The sequence below is a fragment of the Arachis hypogaea genome, chromosome 15 (assembly GCF_003086295.3).
Source record: "Arachis hypogaea cultivar Tifrunner chromosome 15, arahy.Tifrunner.gnm2.J5K5, whole genome shotgun sequence".
NCBI lineage: Eukaryota > Viridiplantae > Streptophyta > Magnoliopsida > Fabales > Fabaceae > Arachis > Arachis hypogaea.
In genome coordinates, this window is record NC_092050.1 from 129002640 (window position 1) to 129022938 (window position 20299).

A 20299-nucleotide genomic window follows, 5' to 3' on the forward strand; every position below is an offset into this window, starting at 1 on the left:
TTTTAATATTTTTATTTTGAATTTATTAAAGAAATATTTACAAATTTTTTTTAATAATAATCTTATAGTATATTTTTAGTAAACATAATAGCTATTAGCTAAAACCCTTCTTTTATTAACTCCATTGTTCACAAAGCCTTAATAATGCCTTGAGGTCCACTTTATAGAAGTCCTGGGAGATAATAATTACTACTTAATAAGTAAGGAAATATATGATTGTTGATGATCCAATGTTTAGTAGTAATGATAGACAAAAAAAAAAAAAAAAAAAAACTCATACTTACTTTATTTAATATTTATTATTTATTAATTATTATAATAATTAATAAATATAAAATAAGACAAATTTAAGTTGTTTTTCTCCTTTTTTTTTCGCGGTGTAATAATGTACAACGGATTGTGCAGCTACAAGTAAGTAGTTAAGTACTAGTAATTTCTAAGATTAATTAATTAATATTCTATAAAATTTGTTGTTATTGTTACAAAAGTCACACTCACTGCCTTCAACCAGTTTTTTGTACAGTAGTCTTAAACAAGAGGATGTAAAACTTCTGATCCATAGAGAAATAAAGAAATCCTCCAACTGAATGCGTCACAAAAGACCCAAAATTAGTCCCCACAATGCAGTGCCATGCCGGTCCATAAACCCCATCAAATTCCTGGAAAAGGAAAAAAGACGAAAATAAAACCACCAAACAAATCCATCTACCAATCAATCACAAGAAACAGACACTTGACGTTTAAACTTGCATAGTTGCACACACAGGGGAGCGGATGGAAATTGAAAGGCGAAGTCCCAAGTCTTGAACTTAACAACCGCAAGAACAGGTGCCATAACTCAGTTTTTCAATTAGAAGCAAGAGGGACAAGCAAGTGAGCTTTACACCTTTTTTGAGTTATTTCTCGACTTCTTTTTTGAAATTTACTAAATAATAATATTATAAAGACATTAATTAAAATTAGATATTTGCTTAAAGTTACAAAATATTATTTAATCTTAACTTTTAATTGAATAATAAAAAATTTTTAAAAAAATCAAAGGATAATAATTTTAATTTATATTACTAAGCATTTTAGTTAATAATCAAACACTTTTATCTCTGCGTTTCAGCATTACTTTTTTAGCTAATACTTTTCCTTTTAGATATTACTCGCTAATTGCAGGCCAGAAAAAAAAATTGTGCTGATCCAATATTATTGCTCAAAATTTAAAATTTTGTTATATTTCTTTTTTTAAGAAAAAAACTTCTTGAGATATTTGTGAAGCATAATTATAGTAAAGAAAAAATATTCTTTCAATCAATAAAGTATTTTTTCATGCTAAAAATACGAACAAATAGACTCAACCCAAGATAATAATAGTAATAATAAAAGAAATGAAAATCCAAGTTTTAAGGTACCATAATAATAATAATAATGCAAGAAGAAGTGGTAGTGTAATCTAACCTTCTTGAGGGTGCAGGCAAGGGTCTTAGATGTGAACTTTTCCATGCTATCAAAAGCTTTTCTGGCAGAATCCACAGCATGGATCTGCATAAAAGGCGGCATATCCGCTGAAACAACTTTTACCCCATTCACTGCAAACACATCACCCAAATCCACCTTCGATGATCCACCACAGAAGGATCTCCTCCTCCCACCACCACAACCATTGTTAGGAGGAGGAGGAGGAGCCAGTGAAACAGAGTGCCTCTCAACTACCTTAACATCCTCAAACTGAACCCCTCCATTACTGTCATCAAGCTTCCTCCTTTCCTGATCTCCCTGGCGTTTCTTGAGCTTCTCTTTGGAGGGTGCTCTCTTTGAAGGCATGTTCCTCTCTTTCTCATTCCTTGGTGGCCTCATGACAGCAATGCTGTCCTTGGAGAAATCACATATGGAAGAGGATGGCATGGCCTTGGACTTCAAGTGAGGTGGCGATGGTGGCGGTGGCGGTGGCGGCGGCGGTGTCGGTGGAAGAGAGTGCTTGTGAGGGGAAGGTGGTTTGTGGGCTATGGCTATGTTCGACAAGTGCTTGAGAATGAAAGAAGGCTTATAATAAGGAAGAGTGAGATCTGGGTTCGGCGTTGGGTGGTGAGAAGTGGGATGGGGTTGCGGTGGTGGCGATGGTAGTGGTAGTGGTGGTGCAAGCAAGTTGAGTTGTTGTTGGGAAGTGGAGCGGTGCGGCATGGTGGAATGGAATGGTGAAAGAGTGGGAGTGTGTGTCTATTTGGGAATGGGAGAAGAGAGGGGTGGGGTGTGTAACTTTTGTTTCTGTCTGTTGCCATTGAAAAGGGAAACAATAAGTTTTGAATGACGTAAACTACTATATTTTCAAATTTTTTTAGAATAATTACTTAGGATTTTTTTTAAATAAATAAAAAAATAATTATTTTTTAAAATCTCATTTTTTTTAATTTTATTTTTTCAAATATAATTTTTTTTATCTAGAGCAACTTTGCCGTACTCCTACAAACTCTATAATTTTTATAAAGTTTGCCTGGCGAATTTCACTTTAAATTAAAAAAAAATAACTAACTAGAGTACATAACAATACAGAAGAGTACGAAATAAGTCATATTTTTATCAAAAAAATGGTTTTTTTTATTTATAATGAAAAAATCCTTGTTAAGTATGGTTTATTCTTGTATATTTGTGTATTTTGTTGAGACGATGATAATGGTTGACATTGATGTCGGCGATATTGAAGAAGTCATGTTTGTTGTTTGTGTATTTTTATGTACTCCTATCTACTATTGGAGACGATGATAATGGCTTAAAAATTGCAATTTTTGAAAATTTAGAAGAAGTTCGTTGTTGTTGTCTGTTTACTTTTGTGTACTCCTATCTACTATAGGAGATGATGATAATGGCTTAAAAATTGCAATTTTTGAAAAGGAAAAGTATATGGAACCAACTCCAAATAAGCCAAGAATGGAACAACTTAATTAATTATAAATATAGTAATTATTTTTATTCATTTATAATTTAAAATATTTGTTAATAATTGTTTCACCACATTCAAATTTGAAAGGGAGATACGCTCAGTAGTACTACGACGTCAATCACGGAAACTGATTACATGACTTTTGTCTCTTCACCCTTCTTCCCTCTCCAGCACCGCCGTCCATCTGTTCTCTCCCCCAAAAAGCAAAGACGCCAACCTCCTTCATCCAAGGCACCCCCCGGCGCTCCGCTATCGGTAACATTCGGTACGTGACGCCATTAGCGGTGCTGAGATTGTTCGGGGGGCAACACTTTCCCGGCTGCGGTGAAATAGTTCACTCTTCTTCTCATTAATTTTCTCCACCGTCTTAACCAAATAACTCAATCGGTGTCTCCGTCGTCACTTCTCCACCGTGCGGGCCGCTTTTCCTGCATTAAGAAGCCGCCGTTGGTGCAACACGTTCCCGGGTGCCTTGCAACCTTTCACGCTTTTCATCATCAATTGTTCCCACCGTCTACATCAAATCACTTAACCCGTCGCTCTGTCGTCGCTTCTCCACGGTGCGTACCTCGTTTCCTCTACAAAGAAGCGGCCGTCGCGGCACAAAGCTTCCGGAAAAAAAATTCTCCATGGACCTTTCAATCCCGGAAGGCAAATCGAATAGCACATTGGTCAATACTAACGAAGGCAATGAAGAATTAAGTGTCAATGAAGTTGTTAATCAAGAGGGGTCTAAGGTATGTTGTATGTTGTATAGGTTAGTCTTCAATTGCATGACGTTTGATGAGAACGTGACCGGTGAATGTTTCTTGTTCATGGTATTTAGATAGTTTTTAAGTTTATTTATTTCGAAAAATGTGGTACACTGATGTGGTTAGTGGACATATTAATAAGGTATGCTTGTAATTGAATATAGCATTCCTTTGTATACTTGTAAGTTATAATGTGTGGCATCAATCAAATAAGATCCCTGAAGGCTATTCTTAGCTAATGTCATTGAAAAAAATTCCGATAGAGAGAGACATAGATAGTGGATATAGAAATACATTGGGTTGTGGAGAAGACATGTAAAATCTTTTTGCTCAAAGACAAAATTTTGTGTCTTTTATATTCTTCCTAAATGTGTGAATAGAAAATATCTATTTTCATCTCTATACTGTTGTATTTCTATGTCACAATTCATGCAATCAATTAAATGTTGTTAATGATTCATTGATGCCTAAGAGAAATTTTATGAAAATGTGTGTTGTGAATGTTTCTTATTCATGGTAATTAGATATTTTTTACATTGATTTTTTTGGGAAAATCTGGAGCAATGATGTGGTTAGTTGAGATATTAATAAAGTATGCTTGACTCTTATATGTGTTTCCTTTTATTTGTTGATATGTTTTATTGGATTGCTTCATTATATACTAATGGTCATAAGTTGATTAAAGTTTTTTTTCCGATGGTCTTTAATTGAAGGTCGACGAAATTACCAACGTCATGGTGATGAGAAAGGATGAGTTAGAATTAAGACATGAGGTTTGGATTATTTCTTATTGTTTGTTAGCAGTTATAGTTACCACGTTAATACTATCTTTAATTCGTATTTGGTTCTGTGAATTGGCTTTACAGTTGCCGGATCATAGTGGGATCAGTGAAGAGAAAATCCCAGTCATAGGAATGAGTTTTGATTCGTTGCATTTGGCACATGAGTTTTATGCAAATTATGCAAAGAAATTGGGGTTCGTAACTAAAGTCAGGAACACGAATTTCGACAAGACGCGGAAGGACGCAAAGATACCCATTAATCAATCTCTTCACTGCACTTGAGACGGTTATCGGGAATCTCGGGTTAAGGCAGCAATTCGGTCGAACAGAATAACAGCCACAAGATGCAGAGCAAGGATGTATGTCATGCTGGACAGGGAGAAGGAATGTTGGGTTGTGTCTAGGTTAGAATTGAGGCATTCTCACCCCTGTTCGGCTAAGAAAGCTGTCCACTATCATGAGTATAGGGAGTTGACCATGCATGCTAAGTGCGTCATCACGGATAACGACGAGGGTGGTATAAAACCCAAAAAGACGTATCTAGCACTGGCAAACGAGGTTGGTGGGTCTTCAAACCTGAATTTTTCAGAAAATGATGTCAGAAATTACATCACAAGCAATCTCCGATGCTCCGATGACAATGTAGACTTCAAGAGGATGATGAATTATTTCGTTCGAATGAAGGAGATCAATCCTAATTTCTTTTATGCCATAGATGTTGACGATGCTAATAAATTTAGGAGCGCACTCTGGGTAGATGCAAGGTGCAGGGCTTCGTATGAATATTATGGAGATGTGGTGTCGTTCGACACCACTTACAGAAGAAACAGGTCTGTATACTTATTGGTGAATTGCAAGAGCAGTTATCTGTTAAATTTGTCATGTTGCCTCACATTTGCTTTTACTATATTATTGACGTCGGGATTTTTGCTAGTAAAGAATTTCATAAAAATAGTCGCGTTGTAGATATAGTTTCTAAACCAACAGAAATCCCTTCGTACAGATGTTTTCGTTGTCACAAGTAACAAACCCCTAAATAAATTGATAACCGAAGTATTCAAACCTTGGGTCGTCTTTTCAAGGAACTGCAGGGAAGTATGTTCTTATTATTGGTTATGGAGATTGTAAATTGGGGTTTTGAGAATGAGGAGCGAATAGTCTAATTAGCAAATAAAGCAAATGAAGAACAAGCAATTTAAATGGCAAGTAAAATAAATAAATGACTATAAATAAACTTTTGGCAAAGTATGAGAAATTGGAGGTCCTATCCTAGCTATCCTTATCAATGATGATGAAAATCGAACTTAATTCCACTTTGTTAACCTTTACTAAGATAAAGGAAGGTCAATGGATTAATTGGTTTGATCTTCAGATCCTATTTATTTTCTAAGAAAAGATTGGGATTATTGAAGTTCAATTCAATTAACAAAGATAACAATTATCAATCATGTTTGAGTTTGATAACTCCTGAGTTACTGATTTCTTAACCAAGACCAAAAGGAGAAAAGTAAATCTACTTGAATAAAAATTCCTTCAGACTGGGAATAATAGCAACATAAATAAAAGAAAGCAATATTAAACTGAAATACCTCAAATAACATTAATTCAAAAGAGTAGTATGTAACATGGAAGAATTCATAAATCAAATTGCAAAAGTAAATAAAAGGGAATATTGAACCTGATAAAGAGATAATCCTGAAAGCGAATAAAATCCTAATTCTAAATCCTAATCCTAAAGAGAGAAGAGAGAGGAGAGAACCTCTCTCTAAACTAAATCTAAATCATGAAAACTAAACTAAAGTGGAGACTCTCTTTGAATGGATGCATTCTCCCACTTCATAACCTCTGGTCTATGCCTTCTGGACTTGGATTTGGGCCAAAAGGGCTTCAGATATCGCTGGGAGCGTTTTCTGTAATTTCTGGTGCGTGGCCTCTGTCACGCGTCCGCGTGGGTCACGCGGTTGCGTCAATTGGAGTTTTTCTTATCACGCGGTCGCGTCAGTCATGCGGCCGCGCCATATGTGTTCTGCTTAAGGCGCGCGGTCGCATCAATCATGCGGCCGCGTCGCTGCTTCTTCGCGCTTGGCATGCGGCCGCGTCGTCCATTCGATCGCGTGGATGCCAGTTTCTTCACGAACTCCATTTTGTGCTTTCCTTTCATTTTTGTATGTTTCCTTTCCATCCTTTAAGTCATTTCTGCCTTAGAAGATCTGAAACTACTCAACACACTAATCACGGCATCGAATGGAAATAAAGGGTAATTAAAATAATTAATTTTAAAGCATTGGAAACATGTTTTTCACATACATCACATAATAAGGAAGGAAAAGTAAAACCATGCAATTAATATGAATAAGTGGGTGAAGGATTGAATAAATCACTCAAACTAAGCATAAAATATATCATAAAATATGGGTTTATCAACCTCCCCACACTTAAACAATAGCATGTCCTCATGCTAAATCTAAGAGTAATGTTAGGTTAAAGTGGTGGAATACCATGCAATGCAATCTAATCTAAATGCAACTACCTAGATGCATCATGCAATTCTAATTTTTATTCACTTGTATATAAAGTTTGCATGTAGTTAAATTAATTCACATTCTCAAGGAGTCATATATGCATAGCCAAACCTTAGATAATAATAAAGCACTTTTACAATTGAGATGGGAAAGAAAAATATTTTACAAACTTGCAAGACAATTAATAATTTAAGCATAGATATATGTTAATGAGCTATTGAACCCTCACTGGATTTTGTGTTTACTCTCTAGTCACTTAGTGTTTATTGGGCTAATCACTCTATTCTTCTTTTTATTCTTACTTTCTATAACTTTGTTCTTCATCTAACCAATCAACAATTATAGAATATAGACATACCAAAAATCATGAGGTCTTTAGTTAAGGTTATAATGGGGCCAAGGTAAAGGTAAGGGTATATGTATAAGGCTAAGTGAGCTAATAAGTGAATCCTTAATTAGTCTAAGATCTCACCTAACATACATACTTTGTAAAGCAAAGCTTCTTTACCTATTTTCCCATATTTTCCCACTTTTGATGTTACATGCTCATGTTTCAATGTTTATTTTTATCCCATGTGCATTGCTTTATTTCACATTTGGGGAATTCTTTTGTGTCCCCTTTATTCAACTACTTGAAAAATAACATTTTTTTAATGCACATGGTAATTCAATTATTTTGATTTCACATGAGCATGCTTCCCAAAACTTTTATTTTGAATTATTTTATTCTTTTCAACTTTTCTACCCTTTTGTTTTTATCATCCATGTTCCCAATAGGTTTTCCCACATTTAAACTGTACATACTTCCTATCTTAAGCTAACCAAGGATTCAACTTGGAATTTTTATTTTGTTTTTCTGCTTAAGGCTAGTAATGTGGTTTATAGAATAAAAGGGGATTTAAAGGCTCAAGGGGGCTGACAAGGGTGATGTAAAAGGTAGGCTATTTTGGGATAAGTGAGCTAAAATCAAATAATGGCCTCAATCACTCTCTTGGTATGTATTTCTATTCAATAATTGGACATATAGATTAAAACAAAGTAAAGAATACCAGAATAAATAAGAAGGGCAGAACACACAGGAATAAAAATTATGGTTTGAATGTAACCATACAATTAAGCTCAAAACTCACAGGCTGTGTGTTCTCTAACTCAAAATTCATATATCAGTTATATATGTCATGCAAGTTTAGTTAAAAATTCCCATTATTCTCAATGTAAAACTTAAGGTGGCTTTAAAGTTCTAGTGTTTCTCCTTGATGAAATGTTGTTAACTAACTAACATGTAATGCTATATATACAAGGTGTGTGGATTGTTTCTATTATGTTCAAGTCTCTAGTTTACTTCCTTTTTATATTTTCAATCTAAGCTAAAATATCATATGTTAAAAAGGGTAAACTATACTAATTAATCCACAATTTCTATAACTAATAAGTTAGAATTGCAACTAAACTAGATAACTAAAATATGAACTAAGGTGCAACATGCAAAAATATAATCAAAATACATGAAAAGAGTAATGTATAAGTACTGAGAAAATAAAAATAAAAATAAAGAAAAAAATACAGAAAAGTAGCAAAATAAAGTAAAAGATTCTGTAGTAGTTCACCAAAAAATACGCCAGAGATGACGGCCTCCCCACACTTAAAATGAAGCATCGTCCCTTATGCTCACTCAAGCAGGGTGTGAAGGGGTGTCATCACTGGAAGGATGTGTGGCCGGAGTCTCTGAGGTGGTGGTCTGAGGATCTGCCTACTGCAGAGGAGGTACTGACTGGATAAGGATCTCGGGATCTACAGCCTGAATCTGAGGCGGAGCCTCTTGAAGTGATGCGGCCTGCTATGTGCCTGCCTGCTCGGCCTCGCTCTGTGGATGGGTCGCTGCCTCGTGATCATCCGCCTCCTCCTCAGATGCTTCGGATGGTGTGTCAGGCTCGGAGGGGATGTCGCCAGATCGTATCATCAGCTTCAGGTGCTCATAGCGTCGCTTGTTGCGATGCTCCATCTGGTCAAGCCGTCGAAACAGGCGGTGCACTAGATGATAGACGGGCTCTGGGGCAGGTAGAGGTGCAGTGGTGGTGGCAGGGGTAGCTGGGGTAGCTGTAGAGGAAGAGGGGCCAGCAGACGGTGTGGCTGTCTCAGCAGTAGCAGTGAGGAAAGGAGGTCTGTAGCCCAAAGCCAGAAAGTTCCTGCTGTGAGGGATAATCTTCTTGCATTCTGCAGCAGGTGACTTTTCATCAGCATCCTCCAAGGCACGTCAGCTCGACGGCCTAGCTGGGTAATCAGATAAGGAAAGGGAAGAGTGCCTCGGACGTGGACCCTGGCCATATAGTACCGGATAAAGCGTGGCAGATACAGGTCCTTACCTTCCATCACACACCATAGGAGGGTGATCATAGCGGCTGGTAACTCAGTCTCGTGAGTACTCGGCATAATGAAGTTGCTAAGTATCTGATGCCAAAGCCGAGCCTCATCATTCAAGTAAATCCGCTTGATTTCCTTTGGCATGGTAGTGTTCTGACTCATAATCCAAGGAACGGTCGGGTCAAGGGCTATCCTGGCCTTGACTGCATCCCAATCAAATCTCATGAAGCGCATGTCCTCCTCAGCTTTTTGATAGCCATCCAGCTGATCAGTTTTAGGCAGAAGTTTCAAAACATCTTCAATGGCCTCTTCAGTGACCAGAATCTGCTTCCCTCTAAGGTTCATTGCATCTAGGGAAGTTTTGAAGTAATTGCAGTAGAATTCCCTTACCTAAGATGCATTGACCTCAGTCAGGTTTTTCTCCAGGAAAAACCAGCCTCTTTGTTTGATCTGATCAGAGGAGTATTGCTGGAGTTCTTCTGGGATCTTCAAAGTCCTCTCCAGGTATATGTTCCTAGAGGTTGCAAACACCGGATACTTCAGCTCACAGTATCGGTTTGCAAACTTTATTGGATCATTAGCAGGGAGTAGCTGGTCAGCCTTCTCATGCGGGGTAAAGTTTTTCTCCCGCCAGGAGTCATCGTGCATGATATCCATGATGGACATGGTGGATTCTCCTCTTTTACGTTTGCCAGTAGTTGCCTTTGCTTTTCCCTTTCTCTGGGTGGCAGACATCCTGAAAAACAGAAAACCAGGATATAATAAAAACAAAAAAACAAATAGGCAAATAGTCAAAAGAAACACAAAGTGGCAAAGGAGCAATAGGATAAGGAATATGAGTTAAGTAAATGTGCATTAAGGATTGTATAGGAGTTAAAAGTCCGAAAAGAAGAATTCACAATCCAAAATGTAATAGAAGGCATGTTAAATAGAAAAAAGTATCAGTATGCCATGGTTAGTAGGTTAGAAGAAAGTGAAAAACCAGAAGAAATATTGTGAAAGGTTAGGTTGGTTAGAATTGAAAAAGAGTTCAGGAAGTTAAAATTAGTGGGTTATTAAAAAGTGGGTTAAGGTAAGTGGCATAATGATAAGTTTCTAAGTAACAAGCATTCACAATTAGAGGCTACAGGTAACTCATAGCCAAACAAGAAAAACAGGTTGATGATGATTCAGATAGATATAGAAATAGCAAAAATTTGAATCTAAGCATCAAAAATGCAATTTATGAACCAGGAAATAAAAAAGGATAAGAAAGCTTACCCTGGCATTCATGAATGGTTTTGGTAAAAGCAGAGTAAAGCAGAGTTTAAATAACCAAAACCAAAACATGAATGAAAGTCAAAATAGTTTACAGAAATTTAGCAGCATTCCGGCTAAAATTGGATGTTCCCGGAAAATAAATAGCAATCAGAATAGTTCATATGAATTAAAATAGATTGCAATTAAAGAGTATAAACAAGAAAGAACAGTTGCAATAGCAGCATGAACTTGAAGAACAGCATATGAACATGACTAACATACAGCAACAGCAGAATTGCAAATTGATAAAGCAAGAAACACGAATAGTGCAATTAAACAGGCCTAAATCCACTAACCACATCCTAGGCTACCTTAACAACCTAGAATCCACTACAACATGCATATCTAACTAGCCTAAATATGAACATAAACAGAAAAATATGAATTAACTACGAATGGATAGAAGGGTGGTGTTCGTCGGAACCTAATAGGCGAATTAAAGAGAGTGAGGTAGAGAGGTGGCTGGGGATGGTGGCGGTGGTGTCTGGCGCGGCGGTGAAGGGTGGCGCGGTGGCGGTGGTTGCTGTTCGGAGGCAGGGAGGGAAAGGTAGGGGTAATGGGGGTAGGGGAGGGGGATAGGGGAAGGAAGGGGGACGTGGCTGGCGCTGGGCGGTGCGGCGGTGACGGCGGGGTGGTGATCATGGAGGGGGCAGTGTCGGTGGGGTGGAGGAGGAAGAAGGAAGAAGAAGAAAGAAGGGGAAGGAGGAAGAAGGGGTAGGGTGGCGGCGGGGTCTGGGTGGTCGGCGGGGTGGCGGCGGTCGGTGATGGTGGCTGGGTGGTGGTGCTTGGTTGGAGAAGAAGAGAGGAAGAAGAAGGGTTTGGGGGGGCGCGACTGGTAGGGTTCGCGTGACTGGGGGGTTATAAGTTTGAATCCACGCGATTGCGTGGGCACGCGGTCGCGTGGTTGGGCTGAAATGGTGGTTGACGCGATCGCGTGGGTGGTGCAATCTTATGGAATGGAAAAAGAGTGAATGATGCGATCACATGAGGCATGCGATCGCGTCACTGGAATTTGTGCCAAACGCACAATTTCAGCGTCGTTTTAGCGCAACTCTCTATCTCCTTTTGGGGGTGTGATGCAATCCATGCGACGCGATCGCGTCGCTCACGCGATCGCATAGCATTGGTGTTGTGCAAATGACGCGATCGCGTGAGTGACGCAATCGCGTGGACCATTTGTGCAAAACTCACAATGGCCGCACGATTCCAGCCTAACTTTCTGGACGTTGGATCTTTACGCCGATCTCCAGATGACATGGCTGCGTGAATGACGCGGTCGCGTGGGAAGTGTTTGTCGTAACTTGATGCGATCGCATGAATGATGCGGTCGCGTCACACACCTTTTTTTTTATGTAGTATGCAGAATGCAATGATTAATATGAATGCGATGCAAAACTCCAGGTTCAATATAATAATATAAAACTTGAAAACAAATAAAACTAAATAAAAATTTGAAAAAGGGACGTTCATACCATGGTGGGTTGTCTCCCACCTAGCACTTTTAGTTAAAGTCCTTAAGTTGGACATTGGATGAGCTTCCTGTTATGGCGGCTTATGCTTAAATTCATCCAGAAATCTCCACCAATGCTTAGAATGCCAATAGCCTCCGGGGTCCCAAACTAGGCATGTGAAGCTTCTGAGTAGCTTCAGACTGATTGTCAGGCTCCTGGGGTAACGAATGTCAAAATAGATTCCAGGATCCCAAACTTTGCTTTTAAATCTGCCGTCTTGATCTATACTTTCCATCTGGGCGGTTTAGAAATTAGATTCTCACCAGGATAACCAAACGTTTTCCGAGATCCATCCGATTGAACATGAAACCAATCCTTATACTTCGAGTTGAAGCGTGGAACCTTATTGAACCTTGTGCACCAGCTCTGAGTACAAGCCATGTCCCGCTTGCTCTTAAAGCCGCAAAGAGCTCTAAGCTGGCCATCTGTTTCAAGCAAACCATATTCAAGCGGAAAAATACAGTTAAAGGTTAAGGATTGTACCCACTTGAAGCTTGTATTGGGTGGTAATGGCCCTGGGATAGGTGGTTCCAGTGGTTCTGTGAGTTCTACTCCCTTCTGCTCTTCTGTGAAATTCTCCACTTCTTTGCAAGATTCTTCAAATGTATCCATGTCCTGATCAAAGCCATCTATGTCTTCCTCATCACTTAAGTCATAGACTGGAGGTTGAGAGAAATCTACCTCCGTATCATCTTCGTATTCACTTGGGAAAGATTCTTCGATCTCAGAGAATTCACTCGCAGATGCAAGCTCATTACTAGAAGAACTTGATTTGAGATTATCATCATCAAGGAGACTTGCTTCTTGGGTTATTCTGTCTAGTTTTTCATGAAAGACTTGCTCTGGGGATTGCGCACAATCCTCCTTAGCATCAATTGTAACGTCCTTGACAGAATGCTCCACAACTTTGGATTCCCATGGAGGTTCAGCGTCTCCTAAGTCTTCAACCAACTCTTTTTCTTTTACAATAACAACTTCCTCTACTTGTTCCAGTACGAAGCCATGCTTTGTCTTGTCCACTGGAGTTTCTAGTATCTCTTTCATGCTACGCTCTTCTTTGGATTGTCCACATGGGGTTGTGGGAGGTTCTTGAATGTTCGAACGTCTAGAAGATAATTGCCTTACTGCTTGCTCCAGTTGATGAAGGGTTGTTTGAAGTTGATCTACTGTTTTCTTGAGGCGAACTTCTGATTCTCGGGGTGATAGATTTGGATATGGTACATGGGGAAGTGGTGATGTTTGGGAGTAATTGGATTGGAATCGGGGTAAATGAGGATCATACGGTGGTGAATGGTGAAAAGGAGCTTGTGAGTGTGGTGGTTCGAAGTTATGTTGAGAGGGTGGTCTATAAGCACAGGGTGGGGCTTGTTGGTGATTACAAGGCTGTCCACCACGTCTATTTGCTTGGTATGCATTGTAGAATGGTCTTTGTCTATGATATCTTGGAGGGTGTTGTTGCCTAAAGGGTTGATCAGATCCTCTTAGCTCCATCCATCTTTGATTGCTCTGACCTTGATGCATGTTCCTATTATAACTTTCGTTCCTTTCAATAATATTAGAACTAAACTCAAAGCGAAAAGGGTGAGAATTCATAGTAGCTAATAAAAATAAAAGGGGAAAATAAAGACAAATAAACAAGTAAAAGAAAATATTTACAATAACCAATAATAAGGCACACGATTGCAGTTCCCCGGCAACGGCGCCATTTTGACGTCGGGATTTTTGCTAGTAAAGAATTTCATAAAAACAGTCGCGTTGTAGATATAGTTTCTAAACCAACAGAAATCCCTTCGTACAAACGTTTTGGTTGTCACGAGTAACAAACCCCTAAATAAATTGATAACCGAAGTATTCAAACCTCGGGTCGTCTTCTCAAGGAACTGCAGGGAAGTATGTTCTTATTATTGGTTATGGAGATTGTAAATTGGGGTTTTGAGAATGAGGAGTGAATAGTCTAATTAGCAAATAAAGCAAATGAAGAACAAGCAATTTAAATGGCAAGTAAAATAAATAAATGACTGTAAATAAACTTTTGACAAGGTATGAGAAATTGGAGGTCCTATCCTAGCTATCCTTATCAATGATGATGAAAATCGAATCTTAATTCTACTTTGTTAACCTTTACTAAGATAAAGGAAGGTCAAGGGATTAATTGGTTTGATCTTCGGATCCTATTTATTTTCTAAGAAAATATTGGGATTATTGAAGTTCAATTCAATTAACAAAGATAACAATTATCAATCATGTTTGAGTTTGATAACTCATGAGTTACTGATTTCTTAACCAAGACCAAAAGGAGAAAAGTAAATCTACTTGAATAAAAATTCCTTCAGACTGGGAATAATAGCAACATAAATAAAAGAAAGCAATATTAAACTGAAATACCTCAAATAACATTAATTCAAAAGAGTAGTCTGTAACATGGAAGAATTCATAAATCAAATTGCAAAAATAAATAAAAGGGAATATTGAACCTGATAAAGAGATAATCCTGAAAGCGAATAAAATCTAATTCTAAATCCTAATCCTAAAGAGAGAAGAGAGATGAGAGAACCTCTCTCTAAACTAAATCTAAATCATGAAAACTAAACTAAAGTGGAGACTCTCTTTGAATGGATGCATTCTCCCACTTCATAACCTCTAGTCTATGCCTTCTGGACTTGGATTTGGGCCAAAAAGGACTTTAGAAATCGCTGGGAGCGATTTCTGTAATTTCTGGTGCATGGCCTCTGTCACGCGTCCACGTGGGTCACGTGGTTGCGTCAATTGGAGTTTTCCTTATCACGCGGTCGTGTCAGTCATGCGGCCGCGTCGCTGCTTCTTCGCGCTTGGCATGCGGCCGCGTCGTCCATGCGATCACATGGATGCCACTTTCTTCACGAACTCCATTTTGTGCTTTCCTTCCATTTTTGTATGTTTCCTTTCCATCCTTTAAGTCATTCCTGCCTTAGAAGATCTGAAACTACTCAACACACTAATCACGGAATTGAATGGAAATAAAGGGTAATTAAAATATTTAATTTTAAAGCATAGGAAACATGTTTTTCACATACATCACACAATAAGGAAGGGAAAGTAAAACCATGCAATTAATATGAATAAGTGGGTGAAGGATTGAATAAATCACTCAAACTAAGCATAAAATATATCATAAAATATGGGTTTATCAATTATCAGGCATGGTCCACCACTTGCATCCTTTGTCGGTGTAAACCACCATGGGAAATCTACTCTTCTTGGCTGTGCTTTACTTTGGAGTGAGGAGATCCCTAGTTTCGAGTGGGTGTTCACACAGTGGGTGAGATGCGTTGAGACTGTGCCAAGGGGATCATCACTGACCAGTGCAAGGCGATGGCTGGTGCTATTAGGAAGGTCCTACCTAATACTATCCACAAATGGTGCATCTGGCACATAATTAAGAAATCACAATTCAAACTCGGTGGCTACGATAGGTACGGAGAATTGAGTGCAATGATGAATCACATTGTGTGGAATTCTTCTTCGAGTGAATCGTTTGAAGTTTATTGGGTTGGTTTCATCAAAGAATTTGACTTACGCCATAATAGATGGTTAGCAAGTCTGTGATCGTTAAATTAAATCCAATATGTTGATTTCATGTTGCCTACTTATCCACTTCATGTTATTTCTTCCGGCTTGATTCTGTTCTTGTGTTTTTTCTGAGAAATGTCACTGAGTTTTCTACCTTACTAGTCAGTGGATGTTATTTTCAATACACAAACAGATGTTTTTTCTCATAGTGTGTCTGGATATTTTTTTATTTGTTTTATTAGTGCTTTGGAAGTTGTCATCATGTTGTGTATAAGCGGCACTCTTATGCTATTTTTTTTTGGGGCAGACCTTTATGCGAATCGACAGAAGTGGGTTCCAATATTCTTCAAGAGTGAATTTTGGGCCGGCGTGAGGAGTACACATCGTAGTGAAAGTATGCACGCATTTTATGGTGGATTTCTGCATTGCAAGAGTGGGTTGGTTCAGTTCGTCCATGAATACGACAATGTGCTTAGAAACAAGGAGCAAAAGGAGCTTGAAGATGACGCTGCGGACTCGAAAGAAGTCATCCCATGTATAGGGAGCACTTGCATTGAGAGACAGTTTCAGTAGGAATACATCTGTAATATGTTCAAAACCCTTCAGCTGGAGGTAAGAAAAAAAACTAATTGCGTGGTTCGGTCAACTGAACAAAAGGGAGATACAATTTCTATTAAAATGGATGAGCAGAAGCTATTTTGGAGGAAGCCTGTCTACCATACTTTCATAGTAGAGTTTGACCCTTTGAGTCAAAAGAGTCGGTGCGAGTGCAACAAGTTTGAATCCGCTGGTATATTGTGTTCCCACACCCTTGTGGTGTGGTCATACTACAGAGTTGACACAGTACCGAGCTACTATGTTCTTCCTCGATGGAGTAAGAATGTCATCTGCAAGCACACTTACATTAAGAGTAGCCATGACGTGGCTCAGACCGATGAAAGCCACAACTTGTTCAAGCATCTGTGTTTAGAGTTCTATAACGTTGCTCAATAGTTTGTTGCCTGTGATGAGGAAGCAGCCATCTTGCGAGCTACCCTTTGGGATGCAAAGTTCAAGCTGACTGATTACCGTGCCAGCATGCGTTCCCCTACTCTTGATGCGACTCAGAATACCATGCCCACACAGAGCACAGGCAGTGTTATTATACATGACATACAGGGACCCTCAAGAGTTAAAACCAAAGGACGGCCGAAGAGTAAGAGACTTGGAGCAGAGTTGGACAAGTCAATTAAGAAGTCAATGCAAAAAAGGAAAAGGAAATTACATCTGGTATGTGTTAGAAGTGACGTATATTTTAATTTTTTCTTATAGAATAGTGTTCTTGATTTATATATGCTGTTCTCTTTGTGTTGTGCATCTTGTAGGATGTTGCTGACCTTCAGACAGATAATGATCATGATGGTTCTGTAAATAAAAGATTTGAGGATTCTACTATATGGAATTCATCGGATGGTGGCGGATTCATACCCATGTTGAACTCTTTTAGGCATATATGGTTAGGTTTCTTGGCGTGGGTGTTTTGTCATACTTAGCTAGATTTCTTGGTTCTTTAGACACAACTGAATAAACTCTTCCCTTTTTTGTTTTGTCACTTGCATTTATCCTGTTATGAAGTATTCATTCAAAGAAACAAAAGCACAACTGTTGTTATCTTTTCCCCAATTATTGGTTATTATGGTTTTAAGGAAACGAATTGTCACTTATTTGTTCGCAAAAATCATTAAATTCGCCCTGAAAACTGTTGAAGAGTATTAAGAAAAAAAACAAAAGGCATTCACATCTCAATGAAGTGCATGCAGTAGTTAATGCTTAACACATGAAACAAAGAAACCATATCCGAAACCATCCATTTCACAATGAGAAGAAACATCCGAGTGCCTATCAAAAGCACATGCACTTAAAATCTTGGTCAAAGTCACCGGTGCCACCGTAAACGAATCAGCCGTTTAAACTGATTACGACCGAAGGCCGTGCAATGCTTAAAGTTCCAGCAACTTCACCATTTCAGCAATAGAAAACAATGATAAAAAAAATAAATAATGCCTCCACTTAGTTAACACCACGCTAGTGAATGGAAAGAATTGCCACTTAAGCATAGGCATGAACAAAAGGGTTATATACACTGATCAGAGTTGACTAAATAGTATAAATAGGCAATGCATTGATTAATGAACTAGAGACATCCACAATTTGAAAACTAATTGCTTGAGAATCCTGAATTACTTAACATATGAAACCTGCTGAGGAGTATCTAACAAAACACGAGCCACTCACTTGGCTAAAACATGATAAATTGGAAAACAAATTCAGAACCATCCAATTTATAAAGAAAAGAAACATCCTAATGCCTAGCATAAACACCATCCACGTAGAGGTTTTGGATTGATTGTCACCATCAACTTGACAAAATCAGCAACATGAAATCATAAACCTGTAGTGAAACAAGATTTATGAGGCTCACACGAAATGAATCTAAGTCGAAAAATGCCATATTAATGTCTATAACTCTATCACACGAAAATCATAGATATAGTAAGGCAAGTGTCTATATTGATGATTTTTTACCTAGGCATTTGTCTTCTTCTGTTGTCTTCCCCCCTTGTTTGGCTTTATAGTGGGTAGCCCCGCACGCTGCAGCATGCTCTTCGTGCTCGATGCCGTGAACGGTAATCTCACAGCCTTAGTCTTTTTCCTTGGCTGGTTGCGGCGCACAGGATTGCTGTCCAATGTCTGCTGCACCTTCCCAATTTGTGAATTATAAGGACCCATCACTATGTCTAGTATGATTTCCTTCCAAAACTCCTGTACAACGTCCTGCATGGCAATTTCGTGTTGGTCGGTAATTCTAAAAGCGATAAAGAAATTGATCTGAAAGAGGTACAACTTAATTGTTATAACATATTTAACTTCACCTTGTCCCAAAGCTGCAAGGGTTTCTCTAAACTCCAAAACTGCATGAACTTGATCATGAATACACCACAATCACAGCTATATGTACAAACAGAAAATATTATTTTCAACCATGATATCATTATCAAGTGAAGTGCTATTAAGAGTATTGATAGGTGTCATTTTAACTGACTCGTTATGTTATTTTGGGACGCTGGGATAGAAACGAGGTAGGCCGTTCTCTGTGGGCTCATATGCGGACACAGACACTTTCGCCATGTCTTCAATGATTCTCCCCTGGAAAGCAGAAACACGTTAGCAAAAACACATTTTCAACTACTGAGGATGTCGGTGAACTAATTGGTTGACATATACTTACCGCATAAGCATGTATTTTTAATCTTTCATTATTATGCTCTTCTGAATACATAATATCCAGCACCCACAGCCTTTTTTGAGCAATCTCAAAGGCATACAACCACCAATGACGATCGATACAGACTGGGGCAAACCATTGTGATGGAAACAAAAATATCAAAGCAGTTACATGATCAAGTTAGTCACCAAATACAGATAGTTGCGAAATTCTGAAAACATGTAACGTGTTGCGAAACAACTAAAAAAATGAAAGTCAATCACATCTCAATTAAGTACACGCAATCACAAGTGCCTAAGACATGAAAACTAAAAAACATATATAGAACCATCTAATTGGCAATGAACGGGAACATCCTAGTGCCTATTGACGTGAGGGCAGAATTTGGCTAATTAAGAAATCAATATAGAGAATGCGTTGAGAGTATAGTCTTAATCAGCTAAGATCCGCCTTGTCAATTTAGAAAAGTTATCACGAAATTTAGAAATAAAAATACTAGGAGTATGAGTCCCAGGTCGTCTCCCAACGAGTTGCAGGAAAGGGTGCTAACTTATTAATCAAGAATTTTTCAAGAGAGTTTGAGTTTGGATAGTGAGCAATTAAATAATTATAAATTAAAGCAATAAAACTAAGAATAATTATTGATATTCTGGATAAAAAGCCTTGACTGGGGGAATGATTAATTGGAAGTTCTATCCTTGTTGGGATCTCTTAAGTGTAGTATCAAAAAGGTTGTTGTTTTCACTTAGTTAACCCTTATTAAATAAAGGAAAGTCAAGTGATTGAGCTAATCCTTATTTGCAAATCCTAGTCCTCTCCCTTGAGAAGGTCTAGCGTTAGTAAATACAGAACTAGCCAACAACTTCCAATTTAACCAACACCTAAGTCTTCCAACTCAAGTGTCTCCTCTTAATCAATTCCCATGTCAAGTTTAGGAAATCTACTCCATTGACATGAACATAATACTCAGAAAAATATAAGAAGAAGACATAATAAATTAAATTAAATAAAATAGAGATTGAAAATTAATTAAAATTAAAAGTAATCCTCTCTATCAACAATCCATGAAAATAATCCAATTTAAAACCTTAAGCAAGAATTAAGAATATGTTATAAATAAATAAAAGAGTAAGTAAAGAAACAAACTAGAATAATGTCTTCGACGGAGGTAATGACTCTTCAATATCCAAAAGCAAAAGCAATGAATGTAAAGTGTACCTAGAGGGAAAGTAATGTCTCTCCAGATTCAGATCTAAAACTAAAAGTAATCCTAATGTATCTAAAACTGTAGAGTAAATTACCAATTCCGTCCTCAAATTATCAAAACGCTGA

The 20299-nt window shown here is 38.1% G+C and overlaps 2 protein-coding genes across 2 annotated transcripts; one reads left to right on the top strand and one right to left on the bottom strand.

The window, feature by feature from the left end:
* Positions 1–424: 424 nt before the first annotated feature.
* On the bottom strand, positions 425–2283 carry LOC112748874 (uncharacterized). Its single transcript, XM_025797118.3, has 2 exons — positions 1447–2283; positions 425–659 (listed from the first exon to the last, which is right to left on the bottom strand). The coding sequence occupies exons 1-2, from the start codon at positions 2167–2169 to the stop codon at positions 504–506; spliced, it is 879 nt and encodes a 292-aa protein (XP_025652903.1). The 5' UTR covers positions 2170–2283; the 3' UTR covers positions 425–503.
* A 2534-nt stretch (positions 2284–4817) lies between these two features.
* Positions 4818–16275, top strand: LOC112748875 (protein FAR1-RELATED SEQUENCE 5-like). Its single transcript, XM_025797119.1, has 4 exons — positions 4818–5290; positions 15331–15525; positions 15606–15722; positions 15945–16275. The coding sequence occupies exons 1-4, from the start codon at positions 4818–4820 to the stop codon at positions 16273–16275; spliced, it is 1116 nt and encodes a 371-aa protein (XP_025652904.1).
* Positions 16276–20299: the final 4024 nt, after the last annotated feature.

Bases quoted from the DNA above. Each gene is read 5' to 3' on its own strand.
- LOC112748874 (XM_025797118.3), bottom strand. From the start codon at position 2,169: ATGCCGCACCGCTCCACTTCCCAACAACAACTCAACTTGCTTGCACCA. The intron at 660-1,446 runs GTTAGATTACAC...TTCCTTTTCCAG, and splicing joins TTGCCTGCACCCTCAAGAAG to GAATTTGATGGGGTTTATGG.
- LOC112748875 (XM_025797119.1), top strand. From the start codon at position 4,818: ATGTATGTCATGCTGGACAGGGAGAAGGAATGTTGGGTTGTGTCTAGG. The intron at 5,291-15,330 runs GTCTGTATACTT...ATCAATTATCAG, and splicing joins ACCACTTACAGAAGAAACAG to GCATGGTCCACCACTTGCAT. The intron at 15,526-15,605 runs GTCCTACCTAAT...TGGCTACGATAG, and splicing joins TGGCTGGTGCTATTAGGAAG to GTACGGAGAATTGAGTGCAA.